The sequence below is a fragment of the Salvia splendens genome, chromosome 7, assembly GCF_004379255.2.
Source record: "Salvia splendens isolate huo1 chromosome 7, SspV2, whole genome shotgun sequence".
Taxonomy (NCBI): Eukaryota; Viridiplantae; Streptophyta; class Magnoliopsida; order Lamiales; family Lamiaceae; genus Salvia; species Salvia splendens.
Window position 1 is genome coordinate 31,640,484 of NC_056038.1, and position 26,151 is coordinate 31,666,634.

A 26,151-nucleotide genomic window follows, 5' to 3' on the forward strand; every position below is an offset into this window, starting at 1 on the left:
GCATATTAATGTAAAATAGCATAAGAAAATAGTTTCAATGGTACTGCAAAAAATGATCTCATTTTGGGTTTTCGAATAAGATACACTCATATTTGGGTTTACACCAAAACAAACCAAAATCGGTTTTCTAGATTTTGTAAATATTAAAACTGAGTAAATAGAAAATATTCTTTTAAATTTAATTTTGATACAAATGATCAAAGTAAAATTCCTACTAACATTTACACTAAAATAAATTTAAATTTAGTGTATATTATTGAAAATGCTCTTACAATTACCAAAAAATAGTTAAGATGATGTCTCTGATTTTTAAATCACTCTAACTCATACCACTCTTGCTCACTATATTTTTGGTTGCAAAAGTGTGAGATGTCTATAGGCACAAAGCAATATAAATGGGAAAATGTACTAGTATAAATTATAATTAATTCATGGCCACGAATTGTGCAATAGTAATTTATTGTATTTATAGTTGATTGGTAACCTAGACTGCATATTTTAAATAAGGAAAACAGAAGTTAGTTTCTTACTATATCTGGAATTAAAGAAAATAATGAATAAAAAACCTAGTAATTCGACAGGATAAATATAATGTTTAATTAATTAAATATAAATAGCAGCTGCGAGGAGAGGAGAGGAGAGGAGAGGGCAAGAGCGAAATACAAATCGAATCAATCAGTCTTTTTACCGGTGAAGTCTGTGCCAAATATATATCATGGCGGCGGCCGGCGGAGGAACGGTGAAGGAGGTCAAATCGAAGACGGAACTCGACAATATCGTCGCTGAGGGCGCTCCCGCAGTTCTTCACTTCTGGGCGTCGTGGTGCGAGGCATCCAAGCACATGGATCAAGTCTTCTCGCATCTCTCCACCGATTTCCCTCTCGCTCGCTTCCTAAGAGTATGCATTATCTCACTTTTTTTCTCTATCTAATACTTCAATTCCCCCTCCCCTTACATGTGATTGTGCACTCCATTTGTTGCTTTCGTTTTAATTAGGTTATCGGCGATGTACAAGTATGATGATATGTTGCTGAATTTTTTGCTGTGAGATGTAATTTTGTCTTTTGATTTTTTATGTTGTATGTGGAGTGTATAGCTTTGGAGTTTCATCTTCTAGATAGAGGAACACTAGAGAAATCACCTCTGCTTGGAGAAATTGGACTTCTCTTTTGTGTTTTTTATTCAGTTTATATGTTTAAGTGATAACAGCATACATTTGAAAGAACTATTGATGCTTTTTGTTTAAACTCAAGAAAGAAATCAGATGATTAAAAAGGAAGAAGGAATTGCTAGGGTTTTCAAATTGAGTGTTGAGGATAGAAGGCTGTTGTCTAGAGCTGCTTGTTTGCTTTAATGGGACGATTTCTTTCTTTTGAACCTTGTCTCAATAGAGTATTGTTCATATTTGTTGCTGTAGTCTGAAGACTAACACACCAAAGTTGAAGCTGAAAAGAACTGCTTAGCAGAGCCTTTGTTGCTAAATCAGGCTTCAACCTAGAAATAGGGATTCTGATCTCATATATATTAGTTACAAGAACCGTTTGAATTAGTGACCGGTAGATACAGTGTAGACGGCCTTGGTAGTAGTGGTGAAATGAAGGTTGACACTGTCATTATGTAATTTTCATGATAATGTGTTCTTTTATTTATTCATCATCTTTTTCTCCTTGGTGTGTAAATACTGTTGGGAGGCCTTGCAAGTATTTCATGCCTGACACTATTTTCTGTTATTGTTATAGGTGGAAGCTGAAGAACAACCTGAGATCTCTGAAGCGCACTCAGTTTCTGCTGTACCGTTCTTTGTATTTTTTAAGGTACTGTAAACCTGTAATGCATATATCATTATTTTTGTTTTTATTTAACCAACAAATGTAGATAGTTAAGGTCTTTAATTGACCCTTTCAAACATCCTGATTGTGTGTCTTGAATTTGTAAGAAGACTTCCCCTGGGACAAGATTAACTGTTTTAAGAAATTTTTGCATTTCAAAAAGCAAAAGCTTTGCAAATTGTGAGAACATTAGTTTATGGGCGCTTCTGGATCATGACAAATTCTTAACAATTTGGACACCTTACTGTTTTTTTGGATCCCCCCCTTCTCTGGTATTGAGAAAAGAATTGTCTTTACTTGTGTCAGCTATCTTATTTGGAGTATGTTTGATTCTTTTAGGATGGCAAGGCGGTTGATACATTGGAAGGTGCTGATCCATCTAGTCTGGCCAACAAGGTTGCCAAAGTTGCAGGATCTATTAGGCCTGGGGATTCTGCTGCTCCTGCTAGTCTTGGGATGGCTGCAGGGCCCACTATACTTGAAACAGTACAGGAGCTTGCCAAAGAAAATGGTGCATCACACCATATTAAACAACCGTCTCCTGGTATGGACGCCAATCTGAAGAAGAGGCTCCAACAGCTTATAAGTTCTCACCCAATCATGCTCTTCATGAAAGGGAATCCAGAATCCCCCAAGTGTGGATTTAGTCAAAAACTAGTTGATATCTTGAAGAAAGAAAATGTCAAATTTGGAAGCTTTGATATTTTAACAGATAATGAAGTTCGTGAGGGATTGAAGAAATTTTCAAACTGGCCGACGTATCCCCAGCTTTATTGCAAGGGAGAACTACTTGGTGGTTCTGACATTGCAATTGCTATGCATGAAAATGGAGAACTTGGTCAGGTTTTCAAAGATCACGATATTGAAATAATTGATTCAGCTACGGGAAAAACAGAACCAAATGGAGGAAAGGGAGGCATTTCTGGTTCCTCAGGCTTGAATACTGCTACTAGCCATCGTTTGAGAGGCATCATTAATTCAAGTCCTGTTGTGTTGTTTATGAAGGGAACACCTGATGAGCCACGATGTGGTTTCAGCCGCAAAGTTGTTGATATCCTCAGGCAGGAGAATGTCAAATTTGCAAGTTTTGACATTCTTACAGATGATGAAGTTCGTCAAGGGCTGAAGGTGTATTCAAATTGGTCGAGCTATCCTCAGCTCTACATAAAAGAAGAGCTTATTGGCGGATCGGATATCGTGCTGGAAATGCAAAAGAGTGGAGAGCTCAAGAAGGTTCTAGCTGAGAAAGGAATTGCATCTGGTGCAACTCTTGAGGATCGCTTAAAACAGTTGATAAACTCTTCTCCTGTGATGCTTTTCATTAAGGGCACACCAGATGCTCCCAAATGTGGTTTCAGCTCTAAGGTTGTTAATGCCTTGAAGGAAGAGGGTCTGGAATTTGGTTCTTTCGACATTCTGACTGACGAGGAGGTGAGGCAAGGACTGAAGGCATTCTCAAACTGGCCAACTTTTCCGCAGTTGTATTACAAAGGAGAACTAGTCGGAGGCTGTGATATCGTGCTGGAGCTCCACAATAATGGTGAACTTAAGAGTACCCTGTCTGAGTAAATTCTTGACCGATTTGCATATCGACTTTATATATTGTCCTTTCTTTAAATCTGCGGTACTTGTGTGATGTTTTAAGAAATGGTCTTGTTCTGGACCTCTAGTTTCTTTTACTATTTCCTACTCTATTAAGTATTTTATATGGAGTACATTAAAATGGTTACTGCCTCAGTTTTGTGCGAGATATAATTGATGTTTTTTGGCTGTTTATGTCAATTGTGAAGCAATCAGTTCTCTCCTGCAATTACCTTATAAAGAGATGGCCTTTCTGGGGGATTTCAAGCCATTTCAATCTTAAAGGCATATATATGTGTGTCTTAGGGTTGTTTGCAATTTCGTTCAGAAATCTCTGCTAATCTTGATTTGTCACATGCCATACAAAGCTCTCTCTAATGTATGGAGTTCACATTGTTTGCAATTTCTTTTGAAAATACATAATTGCATGACTTGGAAAAACGGAAATGACATTGTTGATTGCATAAAACAGAACAAACTTTGTGTTTGTTGTACGTCCAAGCTGATTGACAGCTGAGTAAAGCTTCAAACTGATTGAGTTTGTTGTTGGTGAGAAAGGCATTGGAGCAACCTGAGTTGTAGTGCTTTGAAATGAGCTATCTGCATTTCCAACTCTCTTTTCTCCTTATTGAGGTTGTTGTTCTCCTCCCTCAGCTCCCTCATAGTCTGAGCTTCAACACCTTTTTCGTCGGGTCGATGCCGCGATTTGAGATAAGGAGGAAAGGCGGTGGGCTCACATTTCTTGCGGCAGATTTCGAGAAGAAGGTGCCTTTTTCCTCGTTGGAATTTTTCATGCTGGAATTCCCATCGTCTTGATGCTGTCTTCTTGAAACCCTACGCCCATCAATCATATATTACTCCATTAAGTAAATATATCTGCATCAGTATCACCTCCATGCATGTTGAGTTATATGTTATTACTATATTTTCTTCTGTGTCATGTATTAAGTAAATATATAGATCAAATAACAAATTTGAAATACTATAAATTGACTAGAAACGAATTATCTACAAAGTGTTAATTACTAGGTGTACACTAACATTTGTAAACATGCATAAATACCCATCACATTACTTAATCATCACAGACAATTAAATTTTCAAAAGCCTTGGACTGGTACACACTACTACTATAAAAATAAGAACGAGATTAGTATTGAATAATTTAATTTATCATTGGTACTTTATAATATTAAAAACCATTTAATTAATTAAATTTAGCTCTTAATCATGATTCATGACAAATAAGTCGGTCAAATTAAGTATAGTATTAAAAGGCGGTAGCGCCACTATTTTGACTCTCGTTAAATCAGATAATCCATAATCCTCCTCCACTCAAAATCATTACCAGTAATGTTGATAGTTTCATCGTATTAGAAAGTATGTAATCAAACAAGTTCATGTACTAAGATGAATTCGGTAATTAGTTAATGCGAAAGAGAAAAAAAAAGGGTGAGAGAGAGAGACTGACATAGGTGTTAAGCTGTCGAATGAAGCTGGAGAAGTTGCTGTGCTTGAAATAGTTAGGCAACACGACCTCGGAAAACTCGGCCGGAGACCAAACCACAAACCCATTCCCCTCCACATTCCACGAAACTATGCTGTCTCCACCGCAGTTGTGCCGCTTTTCTTCCTCCTCCTCCAAGAGATCATATGTCTTGGACACAAATGGAGCTGGGCTGTTCATTTTGCGGCTCATGGATCCTCAAAACAATATATATCTAATATCCCCCTCTCTCTCTCCCTCTATATATATGTATTGTGTTGAAGTGACGAAGCAAATTAAGTCACCATTTTTGTATTTAAAGCGCCGCTGCACTTTTCGGAAGGTGGCCTCCACCTTTCTTTATTATTTCTCACTTTTCGACTCTGGAACCTACGTCCAATTTTAAATACTATCTACTCATTTCAGCTAAAAAGGCGATTCCGTAGCCTTGACTGCCTCCACACTCCAGCCCGACATCATATGAGGGGTTCAATCAAGGTACGCAATAGCCCGTTAAAGGGGAGGCCTTAACTCACTTGCTGCCAGAAGGCGGCCCCCACACTCCGGCCCGACATCATGTGAGGGGTTCAATCAGGGTACGCCATAGCCAGTTAAAGGGGAGGCCTTAACCCACTGACTGCCAGAAGCCCATCTCCCAAGGCCTCACATTTGAGCATGAGAGATGGAAGCAACTACATGACAGCAGTAGGATTCGAACTCAGGCTCATTGCAGAAGATCTGCCATTCCGTTGCCAACTGCGCTACGCCCCTGGGGGCTACTATCTACTCATTTTAATACGTAATGTTACTAAGAGTATCCACTATAGGCGGACAGCCCCAATAGCCCCACCCCTTTTTTTGTCCACAGCCTCAATTTATTTATCCACGCCCATAAAAAAAGTTGTCCGCAGCTATAAGGCGGACACTTTCAATAGCCCCAAAATTTTTTATTTCAATTATAATTCAATTATAATTAAAATTATCGGACTATACGTAATTAGAAAAAAACGGCTATAATTAAATAAATTAAAATTAAATACTAAATTTTCGTCGTATTAAAGTAATAGTAAAATTATACAACGAAAATTTAATTTATAGAAAATCACAATTTTCTTCACGCTGCGCCACCTCCCCTACGTGCCCAAACTTCTTCAATCAAATCGGTCTGGAGTGTGGTATGTGATGTGCTCCTACGCATATCAGTGAAACGTTGGAGCAAATATTCATTACTACGTGGTACACCCATCTGTACCGGCACGGAAGCAACACCGTGACTTGTACTTGCGCCATCTTCCGGTGTCCAGCGCTCTGCAGCAAATCATTAATCTTCTATTATCATATTGTGCAATATGATACACGTTAACATAATATTCGCGACATCATCTTCGTGCCAAACTCGTGTCGAGCACCGTATAATGGTCCATCGCGCTTGGAGCACACCAAAAGCTCGCTCAACATCCTTCCTAGCAGCCTCTTGTTTTCGCGCAAAATATTGATTCTTCAGTCCAACCGTTTGACGAATTGTCTTGACGAATACGGGCCACCGATGATATATCTCATCTGCCAAATAGTATCCCCTACGATACTGCGTTCTGTTGGCTACGAAGCTGATTTCTGGACCCTCCCCCGTCACTCACCATTGAAGAGAGGCGATGAGTGAAAAACATTGATGTCGTTGTTCGAGCCTGCAACACCGAAATACGCATGCCAGATCCGCAAACGGTAGTCAGCAACGGCTTCCAGAATCATCGATGGACCTTTGCTTTTGAAACTACTTGTGAACTGGCCTTTCCACGCCACCGGGCAGTTTTTCCACTCCCAATGCATGCAATCGATGCTTCCTAACATCCCTGGGAAATCGTGAACCGAACCGTGCATATCTAGCAGTCTCTGGCACTCATCATGAGTGGGCTTTCGTAGGAACTCCGGACCAAATAATTCCCGAATCTCCTTACAAAACTGTCTGAGCACCGTTAGGCGGGTCGTCCCCCTTTCTAAAAGTGTGACACAAAGAAATGAATTGGTGCAAATGAATAAATATTGTGGGGTCAATATCTGACATCAACCACGATCTTGTTGTATACTTTGGGAGGGCATCATAAATAGAATGGCCGCGAAGTCTGACTCATGCGTTTGGAAGAACAATCTCGCGAAATGGCACATAGTTATCTTATTTTATTTTTATTTTATTTTATTTTATTGCATGTGTTGTGATAAATAGGGCAATTGTATAATCGACAAACAAAAGAACGTAAGAAGACACAAAATTTATGTGGTTCACCAATTGGCTACATCAACGGGCAAGAACGGAGAACAAATTATACTATGACTGTAGTTACAGATTTCAAATCTAAGATCACGATCACACAAAATTATGTGCTCTACTCACATATAAATAGGCATACATGAGATCGTATCATAATTCGAAACATAGTCCTATCCCAATTAAAAAGCATAATCCTATCTCAATTAAGAAACAAATTCAAGGCATACTAACATCACGTCTTCATGTACACTAAATTGCTATCATCAAACTTGCTACGCCTCTAGTTTACCACTGCTCATGGCTGAGCTGAACAACCAAATATTGTGCTGGTCTTTTCATGTTTTTGTGTTTTTCGTAATAATGAATATTATCCTACTTTTACGGGAAATAAATATTTGACTGATTTAACACAAATGTAGCCAAATGGCATAACGTAATAATAAAAGTAGGGATATCAATTGCACTAACCAGTTTGGGTTCGGACCAACTCATTAGAAATATCGGGTTGTATAAGTGCGATCTATTCATGTTACGAATTTTTTAGGTTGAATTTTCATCCCTAACACTAATCCACCGTGTTTAGGGCTAATCCATTGGGCTCTTCGGATAAAAAAGCTTTCGAAAACAAACTCATGTACTCAAATTTTCTTCAGCAAAATGATTTAAATTTTAGATATTTTTTCTCTTTTTAGTTTTAGAATCACATAATATCTTCAAATTTTCATGACTTTCTTCAATAATAGTTACAAAGACGTATTTCATCTCGATCAATTATAACATGAACAAAGATAAATTAAATTTAGAATAATCAATTTAAATTAAAGCTTTTGTTCATGTTATAATTTTGGCATTGTTCATACTCACTATTATAACGATACATATAGTGGCGGAGCCAGAGATTTCATAATGGGGGGTCCAAAATTAAACTTCAAAAAAAATTACATAAATTAAATTATAAGGTTCAAAATGTAAAAGTCAAATGCAATCACATCATAACATTTGTCTTCTATTCTTCATCTTCTGAAACCGCTTCATAATAGTTTCATTGGTAACTTTAACAAACACATCCTTTTCGATGTAAGGAACTAAGCAATCATTCAATAGTTGGTCTCACATGCTATTACGTAGAGAAGTCTTGATGATCTTCATTGCTGAAAAGACTCTTTCTACTGATGCAGTGGCAACTGGTAAGATCAATGACAACTTAACTAATGAATAAACCATTGGAAAAACTTCATGTTTCCTTGTAGAAACCATCTTTTGAGCAAGACCACTGATTCCTGATATTTGTGAAAACTTTTCATCTATGCGCACATCGAAAATAAAGTTCTCAAGTTGACTTTTAAGCTCGGACAAAGCAACTTCAGAAAATTCAGAAGGATAATACCGTGCAAGACGAAGCAGCTTCTCCAAATCAAATGCAGAAAATAAATCCCTAGGATCAAAACATGACATGCATAAAACTAAGTCTGTGTTGACTTCATCAAAAAGTTGATTCAACTCTTGAGCTTGCAAGTCAATAACAGAACAAAAGAGCTCAACTCGATAATAGTGGAGATTCTTCATTTTCTCAGCTCTACGTCTTCCTTTTTTTCGAGCTACAAACTCATCTTCCATGTCAAGCACATCCAGTTCATAGTTGCTACAAAACTTAGAAACATCAGCAAACAATACATCCCAATCTTTTTCCCTCATTATTTGCAGACGTGATTTTGCTACCTTGACAAGATTCATCGCATTAACAATGTCTTGATCTTTCTTTTGTAGCACTTGGGAGAGTTCATGTGTGATTCCCAAGATTTGCTTCATAAGATGTAACACAAAGACAAACTCAAAATTATTTATAATTTCTAGCACATCATCAGCTCCAGCCCTTATTGAATCGTCATGACCATTCTCCCCAACATACTCAAGAACATCAACAATAGAAGAATATAAATGTATCAAGTTGACAAGAGTACAGTAATGTGAACTCCAAACAAAAATTAATTGAATTATATTTGAGTTTTGAATATACCTAGTTCTAGTTTACCAGATTTCAGACTTGGAACGGCAGAATGAATACGCTAAATTCAGACTTGGATTGGAACGGCAGAATGAATACGCTAAATTAAGAGGCACGATTCATATATATTTTGCTGAAACCTATCTCTAATATTATATTTATTATAAATTATAATTATTGTGAAATTACTAAAATACCCCTAAGTTTTTTAAGAATTAGTGGGGGGACCATGGGCCCCCCCTGGCCCCACCCTCCCTCCGCCCCTGGATACATATATTGTGATTTTGATGGATAATTCTCAATTTTGTCTTAATTAGCTTTGACAGTGAGAAGCTGGTAATGGCCTGGATGATAGGACGACAGAAGAATGGGTCGAAGTAGATCTTGGAAGTTGGTAGTAGGGATGTCAATCGGGCCGGCCCACCGGGTTTCGGGCCAACCCTACTCGGGTTGCGGGCCAATCGGGTGCGGGCTAATCGGGTTGAGATTTTTTCGGGTTATAAAAGTTCAACCCTAACCCTAAACGCTCGGGTTTCGGGCTGGCCCAGCGGGTTAATCGGGTTGCTACCGATAAAATTAACATGCGATTAATCCAATAAATAATGACGAAAATTAGTTATATTTATAAAATATAAATATTTAGTTATGATAAGTTTGAGATTTATACTTAAACTCAAACACAAACATGATCAAATACTAATATTTGAGATTTGTGTAAAATAAAACATAAATTTAAATATTTTAAAGCATGTTTTAAAACATGTTTATACATTTAAATATTTATTAATGAATAAGAAGTTTCTAATTTATTTATTTATTATTATATTAATAAAAATTGAATATATAATTTATATGTTTAATATAAAATTGAATGTTATTTTTTTAGTTATCTATATTATAAAAATAATCAATGAAATTGTCCAATTCGGAGTCAAACAAATAGAACAATAGAAATTTTATCGGGTTTTCGGGCCAGCCCATCGGGTTTTCGGGTCTGACCCTAACGGGTTACGGGTTAATCGGGTGCGGGCTAATCGGGTTGTAATTTTATCGGGCTAGAAATTTTCAACCCTAACCCTATAAATTTGGCGGGTTATTCGGGTCAGCCCACGGGTTGCGGGCTGCATTGACATCCCTAGTTGGTAGTACGGGACCGTGTGCAACGGTGTAGAATGAAGATTGAAGAAGACTAGTGAAATACAACGCATGAAATCCAAAAATACAAGAAAAACTCTAATATTTAGTAGTATTTTTAATTAAAATCTACTACTCTTCGGCCTACCCGCAAATCAGACGGGACAATTCGTTTAACCCACCAACCCAAATTTGCTAACCTGTTGTTGTATTTGGGTTACGAAATTACATCTCTAAATTAAAGATACTAACTTGTTTGCACCAAATATTTAAGATTTTGGCATGCTAATTTAGGAAGTGTATTATACTACTATATATAGAAATTGGTGATAAATTATTTGTTCAATGGACAAGAAATATACTGCAGTTCAATAGAGATATTAGGATTAGGAAAGCTTAGGGGAAAGAATTTTGTAAAGCATCGCACGTGACAAATAGATTTGACGAATATAGATTATTAATGATTCATGTGGAACATACAACTCTTAAAGATTAGTCGGCAGCAAACTTAATTTGACTAGTAGATGCTATTCCAACAACCGTATAGATCATTAGATATTTAGATTGTATGGAGTCTTTCGTATTGGTATGATTTTCTATTTATTTTTTATGGCATTTTTAGTTATATAGTAGTGTTAGGGGCAAATTTGAATTTGGGCTTGGCCAAAAGCCCAATGGGTCAAGCTCAAATTCAAAACTCAATCCTATTCAATATACAAATTTAGCAATGTTGTAGACTGACTTGGATGACTTGTTTGGATGAAGATGTTCATGATAAGGAATGAAACAATGGACCCATTTGATCAAACTGAGGGGAGAAAAAAGGGCAAAATTTTCATGTGATTTCTATAAATACTGTATACTCTCATCTGCCCACAGGCATAATTTTTGTACAATGTATGCAAACTCTATATACAAAGTAAAGGAAATCAGAATACAAGCAGGCACAAAAGGAAAAAACAGAACAAGAATATTGTGACTCTGTTGAGGGATTTATCAGCCTGCAACTCCTGCCTTCTCAACCTCGGCGACCTACTTACTACGGTGTGGTATGAATTCGGGTATGTGTACAAGCTTTGTGAGTTACCGAAGACTCTTGCATAAACCATCTCCCCAAACATTCCTATGGTCGGCACTCCTGCTGTACCACCAAGATTGAACAGCTGAGGCGACGAATCCACACCATAGCTGGCATGAGCATTTGGGAAATCATGCCGGTTCTGATAAGAATCGCGAGAGGGGGATGGAAGCTGATGTTCCGGACTAAACAAGTCAGCAAGGCCCCTGATACCGCAGGCCGGTGGCCTAGGAGGTATGACTTTGCCTTCGGCTCCTGCTTCAGAGAGGGACTTCCCTCGGCCGTATAGAGGGACCATGGTCTTTTCAGATATCTCGGCCTTGCAAACAGGGCACTGAGGACGCTCGTCTGGACCAAGGGATGAGCTTTGGGAATCAAACCACTTGTATATGCAGGGCCAACAGTAGAGATGGCCGCAGAGGGTGACCACTGGATCTTGGGCAAAGTCTAAACATATGCTGCAATCGAAGCAAGCAGAAGGCGGCTTCTCAGATTCAGTAGATTCCTGAGGAATAGATTCCCATCCCTGCATAAAGTACTGCTGAAATGCCATTTCTCCGTTCCTGAATTCGAGCTGCTTGATCTGTGAAATGAAACGAAACTTCGTTATTGAATGATCATATGTTACTTTAGACATGTTTCTCAAGATCAAAAACTCCTAAGAGGTGGTTGGTAAAAGCATAATCAGACGAAATTCGAATACGATCATGTTTCCTACTTGATGAAAACTATAACCCTTTCAGAGTAAAAAAAGGATCACAAACAACCCCTATGTTTTAACAAGGAATACCTGTAGAAACCCCACCAACCAACCCAGAAAACAAACTTTCAAAATTATTGTAAGGTTTAATACTCGCAAAAACCTACTGCTGAAATCGGCAAGGATCCTCAAAATCCAGATTGAATAAGAGAAATCCAAACAGATCCAACTCAATATAACACTATAATCGAAATCCTAGCATATTTCCACTTGATAGGTTTGAAGCCAAAAACCTATCTTCTAGTTAAAATTTGGTAATTGATCAAGGAATTGATCACTCGCCAAGCTCCAGACAGAAATCGTGAAGAAAATGAAGTATTTCCAGAAAATTTAGAAAGCAGCTAACCACGATCGTGGTTAAAAAGGCACAAATTCAGAAGAAAAGAGGGAGAATTTCTTAATTTCACACTTTCGTTTTGGGGAAAATATATCAGAAATTAAACGCCTAAAGCACAGTTTGAAATCGTCCACATATTCCAACCATTGCTTGCTTTTTATGAGAATTAAGAGCAGAAATGAGGTTTGGCAGAGTCAGAAATACGTACCAGATCGATGAATAATGGTAGGTGCTCCGACGAAGTTTTCTGAGATAACAAAGCTTAGAGAGAGATAATTAGGTAGAGAAAGAGAGAGAGGAATTTGATGTGAAACACTGAAATGAGGCAGTGGGTTTTATAAATGGGGTGAGATTTAAGAATAACTCTGAAAACAACAAATTGCTGACGCGGCTGGCTGTCTCGATTAAAGAAAATATTATATTTAACCTTACTTAAATTATTTAATTCTGTCTGTTTCAGTTAATAATTTAATTGTGTTTAAAATAATTTCGTTGATAATTGATGGCTGCTCAAGACCCACCACGTGAATTGGCAAGGAAGCTTCTGATCGACGTCGTTACATCAACGTGGCATTTTGCCTCTATCTACTTTCGGGCAATCAACTTTAATACATGTCACAAAATTAGTATATTCATGATTAATTTATTACTCCTATTATTTTTTCAAAAATATAATCCAAAAAATCATAAACAGAATTATACTCCACTATTTCATGAATGCATGTAATTAGATCGAAGTACTACTTATTTTGTGTAACACAGTAACACACGCACAAACTCTTTATTTAAAATCGAATATGTTAATTGAAATAAAATACTCTAGTACTACTAATTGAATTGTGGTTCATTTGTATGAATACGTGACAGAATTTTATAATTTAACTCCAATAACTAAATAACATGAAAGTATCCAATAATATAATGGAGCTGGTTTGAAGATGATTATACAAGTTGCATAAAATTAGAGACAAGTAAGTAATTCATTAAAAGGAAAACTAATTGTTGTCTAAACAAGCAAGATCTCTTCATATAATACTACTATTAATTTATTTTAGGTGAAAAGAAAAACATAAAGATCTCTTCACTTCAGTTGGGGAGCAGCAAAATCAGCATGGGTGGGTGTTTGATTTGTCAATATTCGTCTCTTCTAGAATGTCATAATTTTTGTTTGACCTAAATTCCCTAATCCCAAATTTTATACGATGATCTTCTAGAAAGGGAGTAAATGCAATGCCAGATCACATGCCCCAAGATGTACCAAAGTCTTAACAAAACATCAGAAAATTTAAATAATGTCCCCAACATATTTTAAAATTAATGGATGCAAAAGGAGGCATCAAATGCATATTTAAGTTATCCAAATAACTGAATAAGTATGTTAATGTCATACGTGTTGGGAGCTTTCTGATTATTAATTTTTTTAGGGGGGGGGGGGGAGATATACCTTTGTATTTTTGTTACTCATGATTTATCTAATTAGAATAATTCGTTCTTTCTTATTCAACTCACTTGTCACTATTGCCGCCGAATTATTTCTTGTGCATATATATAATTAGAAAATAAAAAAACACCTCTAAAACAAAAATTATCGACGCTCGTTAAAGTTAATTTAATTTGCCGAGTTTGGCAATAAATGCATTAATATGTTCCCATTAATCTCTTGACGTGTTGACGTGTTGTAATGGCTAGTTAAGATGTAAATAAATGCACTCGCTTCTTTTCTTATTTTGTTATATTATAACAGAAGATTAAAATTTCATAAATATATTTTATGCATATTAATTACTCCAGTACCTAAGAAATTAGTTAATAGAAGTAGTGACTAAGTTTTAGTCCTCGATCTAGCCCACAGACATACATTCATAAAAAATTCAAATCAAATTGTTAAGACCTCAATTGATTAGCCAAAACCTTATATATATACGTAATTAGTAATTACGCATAGACTCGATTCTATTCTTGATTGGGACTCCAGACTATATTAATTTCCGTTCTAGGAACAAATTACAGAAAATAAATAAAAAAAAGTGAGATTTGACTTGAGGTAGTATTAAAGATTAATTAAATTAAATTAAATTTGTTAGTAGGTAGGTCATAAAAGTTGATTGCAACCTCTCTGACTCGGACATTAGGATAGAATAATAAAGCAATCTTCTTCTAGAAGGCCGCCTAGATGTTTAACAATAAAATTGAGTACGATTTAAGTCAAACAATTTTAATTAAGTGTTGGTGCATGCTAACTCAAGCTTTGTATTTTAAAAAAAAAACGTTTAATGATATATCAATGTTACTTAATCGATATTTAGGCTCAGATCCACATCCCAAAACATAAAATTGATTATTGACAAATTTTGAAGGTGGTCAGTCCTACTCCTATCGTATTGTCAATTTTATTATAAAAATGCATACAATTGCATTTTGAGCCAATGGCGGATCTAGGTGGGGTGGAAGGAGGTGAATGCACCTTCGTGTAGGGTTGACAATTTTTGGCACGACAACATAACACGACACGAATCCACACAAAATTAATTGATTTGGGTCAACACTTATTGGGTTCGTGTCGTTATTCGGTCGGCACGTTAAGAACACGAAAATTTCGTATCTTGTTCGTGTTACCCGTTAAGAAATTATATTATAATAATATTGATTTTTAATATTATTTTAGATACATAAATTTTGTGTTGTGTTCGTGTCGTGTCGTGTCGTCTTCGTGTTGTATTTTGTTGTTATGAAGTATGAATCTATTAATCTTATTATTCATCAAATTTCGTGTCGTGTTCGTGTCGTGTCGTGTTTATATTGGATTTTGTTGTTATGAAGTATGAATCTATTAATCAGATTTTAAGTTCCTAATCAGATTCAAGGTTTTATAATTTTTAAATCATGAGTAAGTTGTTATCTTGTTGTTATTATATTCTTACCGTGTTTTCAGGTCGTGTAGTTATAGTGTCGTTATCGTGTCGTGTCATGTTCGTGTTGTGTTGATCCAAGATGGTTTGTGTCGGGTTCATGTCGTGTTCGGGTTTGAGGGTAGCAGGTCGTGTTCGTGTTTGAGATTTTCTTAACGGGTCGTGTTCGTGGTTATCCTTATTGGGTTGTGTCCTTATCGTGTTGACACGATAACGACCCAACATGCACGATTTGTCACCCTACCTCCGTGTGACTAATTTCCCCTTATCCGGACGTAAAATTGACATATCTGTCCCTATGTTTGTCCCGACGTCGCCCCAAAGATCCAAAAGAACAGTCATTTCCGCCCTAAACCAAGCTAGTACTATATGTTCCGCCCTCCTCAGTTTCCGAATCTTGGATCCGCCTGTTTTGAGCAGTTGATCGAGTCGTAACTTCATATACATGAGAAGTGTCATTTTATCATAAATATTACTACTAAGGTAAGGTAACTAAAATTGCATCGTAAGACAATTTAACAACTCATTTCACAAAGATCTTTCATATAAGGCCGTTTAATCATTATATGGAATTGAGGGGAGTTCTTTAAAAACTTCACACATATGTGAGGAACACAAAGAGATGAATCATACGAAGAAAAATAAGTTACCTAATCATGTTAAATCCCAACAAGTTAGTGCAGTATATTATAAATTCATGCATGAAACTCGATGAGGGGCAAAATTCTATTTTTGTGAATGTATGTTAACTTAATTCCAATTTAATGAAGAGCAATAGATGAATTCCCGCACAGTGAGTGACGCATAACATTTGTGCGTCGTTATTAATGAAACGCACAAATGTTATGCGTCTTTACTGAAAGACGCACAAATAATATGCGTCTATAAAAAACGACGCATATAGATTATGCGTCGATAAACGACGCATAACTGTTATGCGTCGTTGCTAAAAGACGCACAATATATATGCGTCTTTCAGTAAAGACGTATATTATTTGTGCGTCGTTAAATCGGGATTAAGAGGGCAGAATGCTCGTAATTGACAGACGACGCAGCGTGCAGCGAAGGAGGGGCGATTTCAGCGACGATTTCCGGCGATTTGAGGCGTTTTCCGACAGATTTCAACCAAATACCAAACATATTTCGGTAATTATTCATCCATTTGGCTACATAAATCAATAATTGCTGAAGTTATGGAGGTTTTCCCTAATTTAGTAAAGTTAGGGTTTATATGAAATTGCTCAATTTACGGACGATTTCTGTTAGTGTGTTGTTTATTTGTGTTGTTTTGTTGCGTATTTGTGTGTTTCACATGAATTTAGGGTCAATTGTAGAAGTAAGTGGTTCAATTGAAATTATATACACAAAGTGCAGAAAATAGATATATTCTTGTGCAAAAATGTGAAAATTTTAGTTATCTTATGCTATTATATGTTGGGTGAATGTTTTGAAGTAGATGGCATCTGCAAGTTCTGAACAACAGTTATGTTATGGACCTGAGGATCCATCCGTACTGTTTCATCAAAACGAACATATTTCAGCCTCATTGTTGGCGAATGGCACAACAAATGTGTTGAGAGTTCGTAGGACGGAGAGTAAGGTTTGGGCACTGCCAATACATGAAGATGTGATGCATTGGCTTGATGTTTGGGGGTTCAGAGGTGTGATTGAATGTGGAAGGCCAAGAAGGATGGACAATGACCTAATAACTGCATTGATCGAGCGATGGAGGCCTGAGACCCACTGTTTCCACCTTCCAGTTGGTGAGGTAACCGTAACCTTACAGGATGTGCAAAACCTGTGGGGTTTGAGAGCAGCCGGTCGTGTTTTCACTGGCTGTGACTACCCTATTGGATATGAAGATTGGCCCAGCAAGTGTAGAGATGTGTTGGGATGGATACCTGACGCAGAAACAGAAACGAAGCACGGTGGGTTGTTGATGACGTCTCTGATCAACCAAGCGACTATGCCGTTGGGTGATGGGCTGCATGAGTATGCATACGTCCAAAGAGCACGTATACATGCTCTAATCTTGTTAGGGGGGCTTATTTTACCGGACACTACCGGGTGCAAGGTCCCCTTTATGTGGATAAATGCCTTTGACGATCCGGAAGACGTGGCTAATATCAGTTGGGGTAGTGCTGCTTTAGCATACCTGTATCATTATTTGTGCGAAGCTTCTGTAGGCAGACAGAGAAGAGATGTGGGTGGCCCTATGGTTCTCTTGCAGCTGTGGGCGTGGGAAAGAATGCCTACATTGAGGCCAGCCTTCTTGATATCGCCTACGCACACGCCGTATACCCCGTGTGGAGCCAAGTAATATTTTTTTTAAGTAACGTACTTAATTATGTATTTTTTTGGGTAACTTTTGATATGAATATTCCGTGTAGGTGGCACGGAGTTACTGAAATTGGAAATGCGCCCCAACATTCAGTAGCTCATTATCGTGATCAGTTATCATTGATTCGTCCGGGCCAGGTGAAATTTATTTTTGTTAGCTTAGCTAATGAATTAATCTAGTATGAAATTAATTGTGTGAATGATATTATGTTTTTGTAGTTTCTGTGGACACCATATACAGATTGTATCCTGCCCGATTACTGCATTGATTCGACCACATCCTACTTGTGCGACACATATTTGGTGTGCTGGTCATTTGTCGAGGCACACGAGGCTGGACGCGTTTGCCGACAAATCAACCGCTACCAGCGTATTCCTCAGTATTGTGATAGGATGCTACATAATGCCGGACATCTGTCTAAAAGTCACCGCCGTGGGAGGAAGGGCGCCGATTGGGCTAAGGTACATAAATTCTACATTGAAGAATGGGATTTGAGACACCACAGGTTCCAAGCAAATTTTGATCATGCCACGATGACCATGGATGGTAGCATTCATCCGGGCTATATGGCGTGGTTCAATAGGATCACAGTGTCGTACCTAGTTCAACCTGCGACACAGTCAACGGTTGGGATGAACGAGTCAGCATCTTCTATGATGAAATTGGTATGTTATGTTTTTTTATATTATAATGTATTTAGTTTGAAGTTTGTATAGATTGATTGTAATGATTTTGTATTTGTGCTATCTAGGTCGAGACCATTCAGGGGATATGGCATTTGACCTCTGAACACGACACAGACCCTCGATTACGGCAGATTCGTGCAATGGCTGCTGAGGCGCTTCGTACGACGGACCATACTGATGTGATGGAGTATCCAACATCGCAACGGCGAAATGTGGTCATGCCGCCACGCCCACTAACTTCTCTTCGTCATGGACTGCCGGGTGTCCGGACGGGAGGACACGGGATTACACGACAGCATAGGTTGTCGCAGCAGCAACCGCCGCAACCTGATTATGCGGTACCAGAGCCCTTGAGTCCGGAGCACGATCCCCCAGGATGGTCTCAGTTGAGTGGTGCAAGCCACGAGCCCTCGCAATGGGGAGCACGGGCATCATGTGATTCGTTCTTTGGCGGTGGGTCTGATTGGGGTGCAACTCAACCAGGGCGTGATTCATACTTTCAAAATTATCAATTTGTTGATCCTGTGGGGGAAGAAGAGGGCGGGGAAGAAGAAGAAGAAGAAGAGGGCGGGGAAGAAGAAGAAGTCGGCGGGGAAGAAGAAGACGAAGTAATATTCCGACGAACGTCCGAGGGATCCTCACGACCAGCTATGAAGAGTTCATCAAGTGCGATTGGGAGGGCTATGCACAATGTATTAAGGGGATTGTCAACAAGGAAGAACAAAGGGAAAGCTCCGACAAAGTTCACGCCTTCATCTAGATAGATTTCGAATGTGATTCGTTCTTTCGGAATGTATGAAAGTAATTTGTTTTGAACAATTTTTGATGTGATGAAACAGGTTGTCATCTCACATATTTTCTATCCTGCAATTTTTGAACAATTTCGGTAATTCGTTCTTTGTGTCTATTGAAACCGGTTGTTATGAACATTTTAGATATGGTGGAATGAACAAGTATTATGATTTTTGACGCATAACAGGTATGAACAATTTTCTGGAATCTACGGTGTGTTTCTTCATTCACTCGGTGACGCATAACAGTTATGCGTCGTTTCTGGGTGACGCATAATTGTTATGCGTCGTTCGTTAGTGACGCATAATAATTATGCGTCGTTTGTTAGTGACGCATAACAGTTATGCGTCACCGAGTGAATGAAGAAACACACTGTAGATTCCAGAAACTTCGCCCGAGCGGGCGATTTTGCGTTTATAAAACGCCCGGGCGGGCGATTTTGAGCAATCCAATGACGATTTTGAAGTCGGATTGTGATTTTTGAGTCCAGAAACTTAGTGACGCATAACGATTATGCGTCACCGGGCGATTTTCGTAGCACACTGAGTCCACAAACTTGTGATTTTTTAACATTTTTGAAAAATTGTCGACTAACATCTCACATATGTTGACACATACACATAGTACCTATTACATCAGCCTCAAACACAGATACATAAACATAGTAGTTTATACATAAACATAACATACCACGACTTTACTGAACGGCACCGGCCGAGCAATTTCTTCGGTCATGCCCCTCTATCCCGCAATTTCTGCAGCGGCGGGGAGCCCTCGGTTCATCTTCCTCCTGGACATCCATTTGATTAAGTATCCTCCTTCTTCTAACGCGGCCACGCGTTCTAGGAATCAACTGCTGAGGGGTGATGCACAATTTCCATGAAGGTGCAACCCAATACTCTTCGTGTCTTGGTGCATCAAATGAAACTTGAGTATAGTACTGTGATCTCCATGTACCTAGGTAGTACTTCTCATCTATGAGGTCCATCATAACATGACCTCTGTCTCTAGCAACCGCACAAGCATGCGAACAAGGGATTCTCCACATCTGCCACTTACCACAACTGCAACTCGATTCCAAATACCTGACTATTTGAACATTGTTGCCCTTTGACACTCCTTTTACGATTCTTCCTCGAGTTCGGACATGGTACTTCCCAACATCTCGGTCAATGACAGTGACGTAATGTTTTCGCCCCTTTGAGTCATTCTTAGCAAGTTTGTCCCTCGCCCATGGGGTTAATTCACCTTCGGTGTGTTCGATTGTTGTCTTCTTCTCCACCCACCATTTCACCGTCCTCCAAAATGTCAAATCAACCAACGCTCTAATCGGCAACTCTCTCACACCCCTCAAGACGTTATTGTAGCACTCCGACATGTTTGTTGTGGCCACCCCCCACCTAAGTCCACCATCGTAGCACAGTGACCAACATTCTTTTGTAATCCTATTTAACATTCGAACCGCACCACTGTTGACATCATATAGTGCTCGACGTCTTCTGGCAAATTTACGTTCCTGAGAACTTACCCCCAACTTCCATATAATGGCCTTCACATTGGGACCCTTGTGCTTCTTCAACACATTTGCCCTAACATGAAGCAAACAAAATTTGTGGTGTATCTGCGGGGCCCTTGTCATGATTTCAGACTCCATTGCATTCAAGAGTCCTTTATGCCTATCTGATATAATGCACACCTCCCGCTCGTATTTCACCACATGAGTTCTGACATGATCCATAAACCACGACCAACTGTCATTGGTTTCTTCATCCACCACCGCATATGCAATAGGCAAGCATGTCTTGTTAGCATCAAAACCACAAGCAACAAGCAACTTACCTTTAAATCTTCCTCGGAGGTGAGTCCCGTCAACTGTTAAAACCGGTGCGGCCTTCTGGAACGCATGTATTGCAGGCCCAAATGCCCAGAAAACATAGTTGAACACCATTGTACGCCTCTGACTCAACAGATCGTTATGCTTCCACTCAACAATTGTGCCCATATTCTGTGACTGGAGTTCAAACATGTAGCTTGGCAACTGCCTAAACGATTCCTCCCATCCACCGTATACAAACTCTATAGCCTTTCTCTTTGCATACCACGCCTTCTTATAACTGATTAACACACCAAATCTGTCTTGAACATCAGCTATTATGGAGAAGACCTTGAAATCGGCACATTGTCGCACATGATGTCGAATCAACAGAGCTATCATTGGGGATGAAAAGTTAGCATGATCTCTATTAGCACGATGGCCTATACAAGTATGTCGATTCTTCCACTTCCTAACTTCCCACATATCGTCATGCGACCTTTGTGTAACCGAAACCTCCCACTTACATTCCCTCGCCTTTTCAGCGTCGGTGGTGCTGATGATGCCTGCCCCTGTTACTGTCGTTCCTGCTGGAAATTTGCATACAGCATGCCACCTTCTTAGTTTGCTCTCGACAACCTTAAACTGTTTTTCATTCCACAAACTCCACATAGTAATAGCAGTCTTCACGTGTAGCTTGGAATCGAATTTTGTTCCCAACACAATCCGATGCGGCTCATTCTCATTCCAATACAAAAGGCTGTGTTCATTACCACCCACATCATCCGATACTCCAGAAGGACGACTTGGTAATTCACGAAAGAATCTAAACCCACTAGGATTGTATTCCGGAAGTGGTTGTTCACCTTGCATAACAGGTTTACATGGTACTATCTCATCATCAGAACTAGCACCGACATCATCAGCACCATCACCATCACTGAGATCGGGGTCTGCCTCTGTCTCAGATAGTGGCCTTGGCTCAGCAAGATCATCTGCAGCATCGACCTCATCATTCAATCCAACCCCAACATCAGCAACATCTACAACATCTACAACATCTCGCTGCTCATTCATACTACGATCAAAGCTCATTTGGTCCACCCTCGCAGATGAACCAATACCACAGTCAAAACTCATTTGTTCAAACCTCGCAGATGCTCCAATACCATAATCAACAACTGGTGGGATTTCTTCACTCCTCACAGGTGAATACTCAACAAATAATTCAATACACCCACTTGAATTTTGAGCATTGTTGAACATAAACATTACACTATCATCATTGCGAATCACAGAACATGTATAACTCATACCGGAACCATAGACTATACATTGTCTCCATAATAATTCAATTGTGTGTTGGTTCATATCTATTCCCATTGCATCACAAATCATTGCTACCAACTCATAATAGGAAACACCTGAATTTAATATAATGGAGCTCCTCGCACGAGGTGGGTCATAACCAATACCCATATGTGGTAGTTGAACTACTCTACCACCCCAATACAAACTCACAAATACTTGCATGATTTCTGCATCAAAAACGTATAAACCAACGACAATTAAGGACATTTTTCCTACAAGCCCTAATTTGTATAAATTGGGTCAAACTAACAAATGAAAGCGCAATAAACATGAATAATGTCGAATGTAGCTAAATTGATTAACAAATTACCGGATCTTATGGAGAAATCGCCGGAAATCGCCTGAAAACGCCGGAAATCGCCGAGAGAGGAAATGAAAGTGTGTGAATGTTCGTTCTGTGATCTGTGTCTGCCTGGAGGGGGTTAAAACCCGACTTAACGACGCATAATGTTTGTGCGTCGTTCAATAGCGACGCACAACCCTTATGCGTTGTTAAGCGACGCATAATCTTTGTGCGTCATTATTAAACGACGCATAAGGATTGTGCGTCATTAATAAACGACGCACAAACATTATGCGTCACCCCCTCTAGTAGAATGAATCTATTCTCCTTCATTATTTTGGAATTCCATTAACTTCTTAGCACAAAAGAAGAAAGAGCTCCTCGATGAGGTTGATATATATCGGTATCATGTACTTGCCCCCAAGAATGTTAGGGCAAACAAAATACGTGAAGATTAAAACAAAACTCCTTCATCTTCATTAAAAATTGAGAATCATAGGGGTCTCAAAGCTAACAAATTTTCACAAATTACGCCTATAGAGTGATACGTTTATTATTCATATCTTGCATTATTATTTAGTTGCATTATTTAGTTAGATATTTAGGGAGTGCATATCTTTTCCATATCTTTTGTCTTGCTCATTGTTATAAATATGGCTTATTCAATCAATGAAATAATAGATTTTGCTGTACTTATTTTATCATTTATTTTCTTTCTGCAAACCCTAGTTCGGATTTGATCCCTGGGAAAGCCCGTGACGTCCATTGTTATCTTCTCGCCGTCGATCTCTCGTCGACGTCGAAACCTTGTTAGGGGAGAATACCCTTAACAATTGGTGCTTTCATTTCGTGTTCTCACCTTCCCCTTTACCGACAACATGTTTTGCAACTATGCCGGAGTTGAGCGCCGTACACAGCTCCTGGATTGGCAGCATCAACACCAGATCAGCATGCCCTTACTAGCGGATTTGACGCTGCCCAACCGATTACTGCTACGTTTCACATGATAAAGTCATGTCTTGATGCCACTGATCGGCGAGTTGTCGACCTCCGACCGTCGGTAGCGCCCGTACCAGAGGCGCCCTACGGTTATTCAAATTTCGGTGGTCCAGAGGCCTCACAACGCCGACAAAATACCCAACCGCAAACCTGGAGTTCGAGGTCTTGCTGTGACGCTGAAGCATATAATCAGTCGCGCTACAATCATTCAACTTTGAATCACTATTCCGGATGGTTTATGCCACCGCTGAACTCTTTCCAGCCTCATGGACAGCAGCGTCAGCCGTCCTGCTGGGACTACCAGACTGCTCAGATGGGATATCTACAGAACTTTCCGCCGCCGTACGTAGCGGTGAATCCGTGGCAGCCCCCTGCTTTAGAACTGTCTGACCTCGAGCCTGCTCGAACGAAGGATACAGAGCGAGATCCAAGTATACCGACGCTCGAGGAGATGCAATCGCTCCCTACTGAGGCGATACTCGACCGCCTGTTAGCAACCCTCGCCGTATTTGAGACACGGTTGAAAACCATGGACCGCCGCCTCAACAATATCCAACCACTGGCGCAGTCCGATCCTGATCCCCCGTACGGCCTTCGGGGTTATGGCTTGACAGAATTAGATCCTCACCGAACAGGCCATTACCTTGGGACCCCAGCCCTATTCAAGGTATTCATTTGAGATGAATGGAAAATCTGAGATTTCCAATATTGAGTTATTTGCTAAACTTTGTGAAGATCAGGATGTGGATCAATGGGAATTACTGGTGATGATGTAGCTAAAACTATGGATGAGGATAAAGATACAGTTGGCGTTTTTTCAATTGAAAGGGAAGATACAACCATGGGAGAAAGGGAAGATACAACCATGGGAGAAAGGGAATTGGGGAGTACTCGTGAAGAAGAAATGACCATTGATTTTGCAGTAGAAGTTAAACCAAAGGAGGAGATATGTGATGATGCAGAATATCCTGGTCATGAATAGGTGGTGGTATTGCTGGGGTTTGTATACTAAAAGATGCTTCGAGTGTACATGCCTTTGTACAGTCAGCTCATGCATGTATACAAGAAACGCCACATCCACTTGTTTACCTACTTATGAGAATAAATAATATAATATAATGGTTTATTATTGAAATATAATAAACAAGTCTAAGGCTTCTTACTAAGAAGGTTAAAGTAGGGGAATACGATGACTTTCATGTGTTCACCAGTAGGGGACTTGACCAGATCTAGTAAGAAGAAAAACGAGTTCACAACCTAGATAGGCCTTGGCTACCTATTGGTATGGTTGCAGTGTTTATAATAATTCTCTCTTACCTAAGAAGATATTAGTAACACTGGTGTGGTAAAGCATTGAAAGGATCTAATACGAAATGTATTCTTTATTGTTATCTACTTAAATGAATATACTTAAGAAAGTTTAGTATTTTCTAGTCTATGATATTAATATCAATATTGTTTATTCAGTCAGACGCCACTTGACTTATCAATATGGGAGAGTTTGTACGTAACTCAAACATGATATCTTGGGTGGTAGTAATTGAATATCATGAATGTATTGGAATATTATTTCATAGAATTCGCGTGCCCAGTGTGGTATGATTAAATCCCCGAGAGGTGTTTGAAAAAGGAATTTATTATTCAGAAATCTGCGCAGTTGGAATTTTATTCCACGAATAATAAACGCGGGAATTAAATTCAAGTCATATAGCAAACAAAGAATTAAATTGATGGATTAAGATAATCTTAAACGCAGGAAATATTGTAAAATAAAATGGAACCCAAGTTCTTCGTAATTTGGTGATTTAGATGGGAGCAAAATATTATTCTTTAGTGGAACAAAATAATATTACATTGATAATATATTAAATCATGGGTTAATTGATTTAATTAGATATTTATCTAATGGGTGAGCCCAACATCTAATTCACTCAATGGATCCCCATTCTAGCCCAACAAGTCTATCTTATAGATAGAGAGTGAGATGGGAAACTGATAGGCTAGTTTTCGTCACTCGGAAACGATCACTTTTCGCACTTATTAGTTGAATATTTGCATGAAAAAAGATGCTTTTTGGCAGGGTATGGATCATTAAGTTCGGAAGCTACTTAATGAAGGCGTGAAAAGGAAAACATGCAAGAAAGAGGGCAAAATGTGAAAGAATGGAAGAAAGTGAAGGAAGAAGGCAAAGAAGACTCAAACTGCCCAAGCTGTTGAACTGGCCAGTTTGAACCTGACGGGAAAATGACTAAAGCCACTTCCACACACTTATCAAGGATATGTCTCACTTGCTACACACGCCCATATCAGCCCTTGGGGAGTAAAAAAGAAGGGGAAATATCTTTTATTGGATATATGTATTAAAAGTACTTAACTTTCCAAGAACCACTACCCACTTTACGACTTAGCTTTAGTTTAGATTTAGTTTATTCTCTCTCTAGGAAACTTTCCTCTCTTCCTTAAGAAGAGAGATTTCAACTT

At 38.8% G+C, this 26,151-nt stretch overlaps 6 protein-coding genes across 6 annotated transcripts; 2 read left to right on the forward strand and 4 right to left on the reverse strand.

The window, feature by feature from the left end:
• The first annotated feature begins 625 nt into the window (after positions 1-625).
• Positions 626-3,611, forward strand: LOC121741911 (monothiol glutaredoxin-S17-like). The gene is made up of 3 exons (XM_042134864.1): positions 626-898; positions 1,740-1,814; positions 2,169-3,611. The coding sequence occupies exons 1-3, from the start codon at positions 716-718 to the stop codon at positions 3,396-3,398; spliced, it is 1,488 nt and encodes a 495-aa protein (XP_041990798.1). The 5' UTR covers positions 626-715; the 3' UTR covers positions 3,399-3,611.
• Positions 3,612-3,842: 231 nt separating this feature from the next.
• On the reverse strand, positions 3,843-5,154 carry LOC121741196 (heat stress transcription factor A-2c-like). The gene is made up of 2 exons (XM_042133892.1): positions 4,882-5,154; positions 3,843-4,244 (listed from the first exon to the last, which is right to left on the reverse strand). The coding sequence occupies exons 1-2, from the start codon at positions 5,107-5,109 to the stop codon at positions 3,936-3,938; spliced, it is 537 nt and encodes a 178-aa protein (XP_041989826.1). The 5' UTR covers positions 5,110-5,154; the 3' UTR covers positions 3,843-3,935.
• Positions 5,155-8,272: 3,118 nt separating this feature from the next.
• LOC121810741 lies at positions 8,273-8,896 on the reverse strand. Its single transcript, XM_042211485.1, has one exon. It carries the CDS (start codon positions 8,894-8,896, stop codon positions 8,273-8,275), a length of 624 nt encoding a protein of 207 aa, XP_042067419.1.
• Positions 8,897-11,110: 2,214 nt separating this feature from the next.
• On the reverse strand, positions 11,111-12,824 carry LOC121742341 (E3 ubiquitin-protein ligase RMA1H1-like). Its single transcript, XM_042135454.1, has 2 exons — positions 12,685-12,824; positions 11,111-11,962 (listed from the first exon to the last, which is right to left on the reverse strand). The coding sequence occupies exon 2, from the start codon at positions 11,930-11,932 to the stop codon at positions 11,231-11,233; it is 702 nt and encodes a 233-aa protein (XP_041991388.1). The 5' UTR covers positions 11,933-11,962; positions 12,685-12,824; the 3' UTR covers positions 11,111-11,230.
• Positions 12,825-17,667: 4,843 nt separating this feature from the next.
• LOC121810742 lies at positions 17,668-19,176 on the forward strand. Its single transcript, XM_042211486.1, has 4 exons — positions 17,668-17,701; positions 17,776-17,863; positions 17,945-18,391; positions 18,478-19,176. Exons 3-4 carry the CDS (start codon positions 18,119-18,121, stop codon positions 19,174-19,176), a joined length of 972 nt encoding a protein of 323 aa, XP_042067420.1. The 5' UTR covers positions 17,668-17,701; positions 17,776-17,863; positions 17,945-18,118.
• A 725-nt stretch (positions 19,177-19,901) lies between these two features.
• Positions 19,902-20,582, reverse strand: LOC121810743. Its single transcript, XM_042211487.1, has one exon. It carries the CDS (start codon positions 20,580-20,582, stop codon positions 19,902-19,904), a length of 681 nt encoding a protein of 226 aa, XP_042067421.1.
• Between the last annotated feature and the right edge of the window lie 5,569 nt (positions 20,583-26,151).

Bases quoted from the DNA above. Each gene is read 5' to 3' on its own strand.
- LOC121742341 (XM_042135454.1), bottom strand. From the start codon at position 11,932: ATGGCATTTCAGCAGTACTTTATGCAGGGATGGGAATCTATTCCTCAG.
- LOC121810742 (XM_042211486.1), top strand. From the start codon at position 18,119: ATGCTACATAATGCCGGACATCTGTCTAAAAGTCACCGCCGTGGGAGG. The intron at 18,392-18,477 runs GTATGTTATGTT...TGTGCTATCTAG, and splicing joins CATCTTCTATGATGAAATTG to GTCGAGACCATTCAGGGGAT.
- LOC121741196 (XM_042133892.1), bottom strand. From the start codon at position 5,109: ATGAGCCGCAAAATGAACAGCCCAGCTCCATTTGTGTCCAAGACATAT. The intron at 4,245-4,881 runs GTCAGTCTCTCT...TGATGGGCGTAG, and splicing joins TTCGACAGCTTAACACCTAT to GGTTTCAAGAAGACAGCATC.
- LOC121741911 (XM_042134864.1), top strand. From the start codon at position 716: ATGGCGGCGGCCGGCGGAGGAACGGTGAAGGAGGTCAAATCGAAGACG. The intron at 899-1,739 runs GTATGCATTATC...TTATTGTTATAG, and splicing joins CTCTCGCTCGCTTCCTAAGA to GTGGAAGCTGAAGAACAACC. The intron at 1,815-2,168 runs GTACTGTAAACC...TGATTCTTTTAG, and splicing joins CGTTCTTTGTATTTTTTAAG to GATGGCAAGGCGGTTGATAC.
- LOC121810743 (XM_042211487.1), bottom strand. From the start codon at position 20,582: ATGTCGGAGTGCTACAATAACGTCTTGAGGGGTGTGAGAGAGTTGCCG.
- LOC121810741 (XM_042211485.1), bottom strand. From the start codon at position 8,896: ATGAATCTTGTCAAGGTAGCAAAATCACGTCTGCAAATAATGAGGGAA.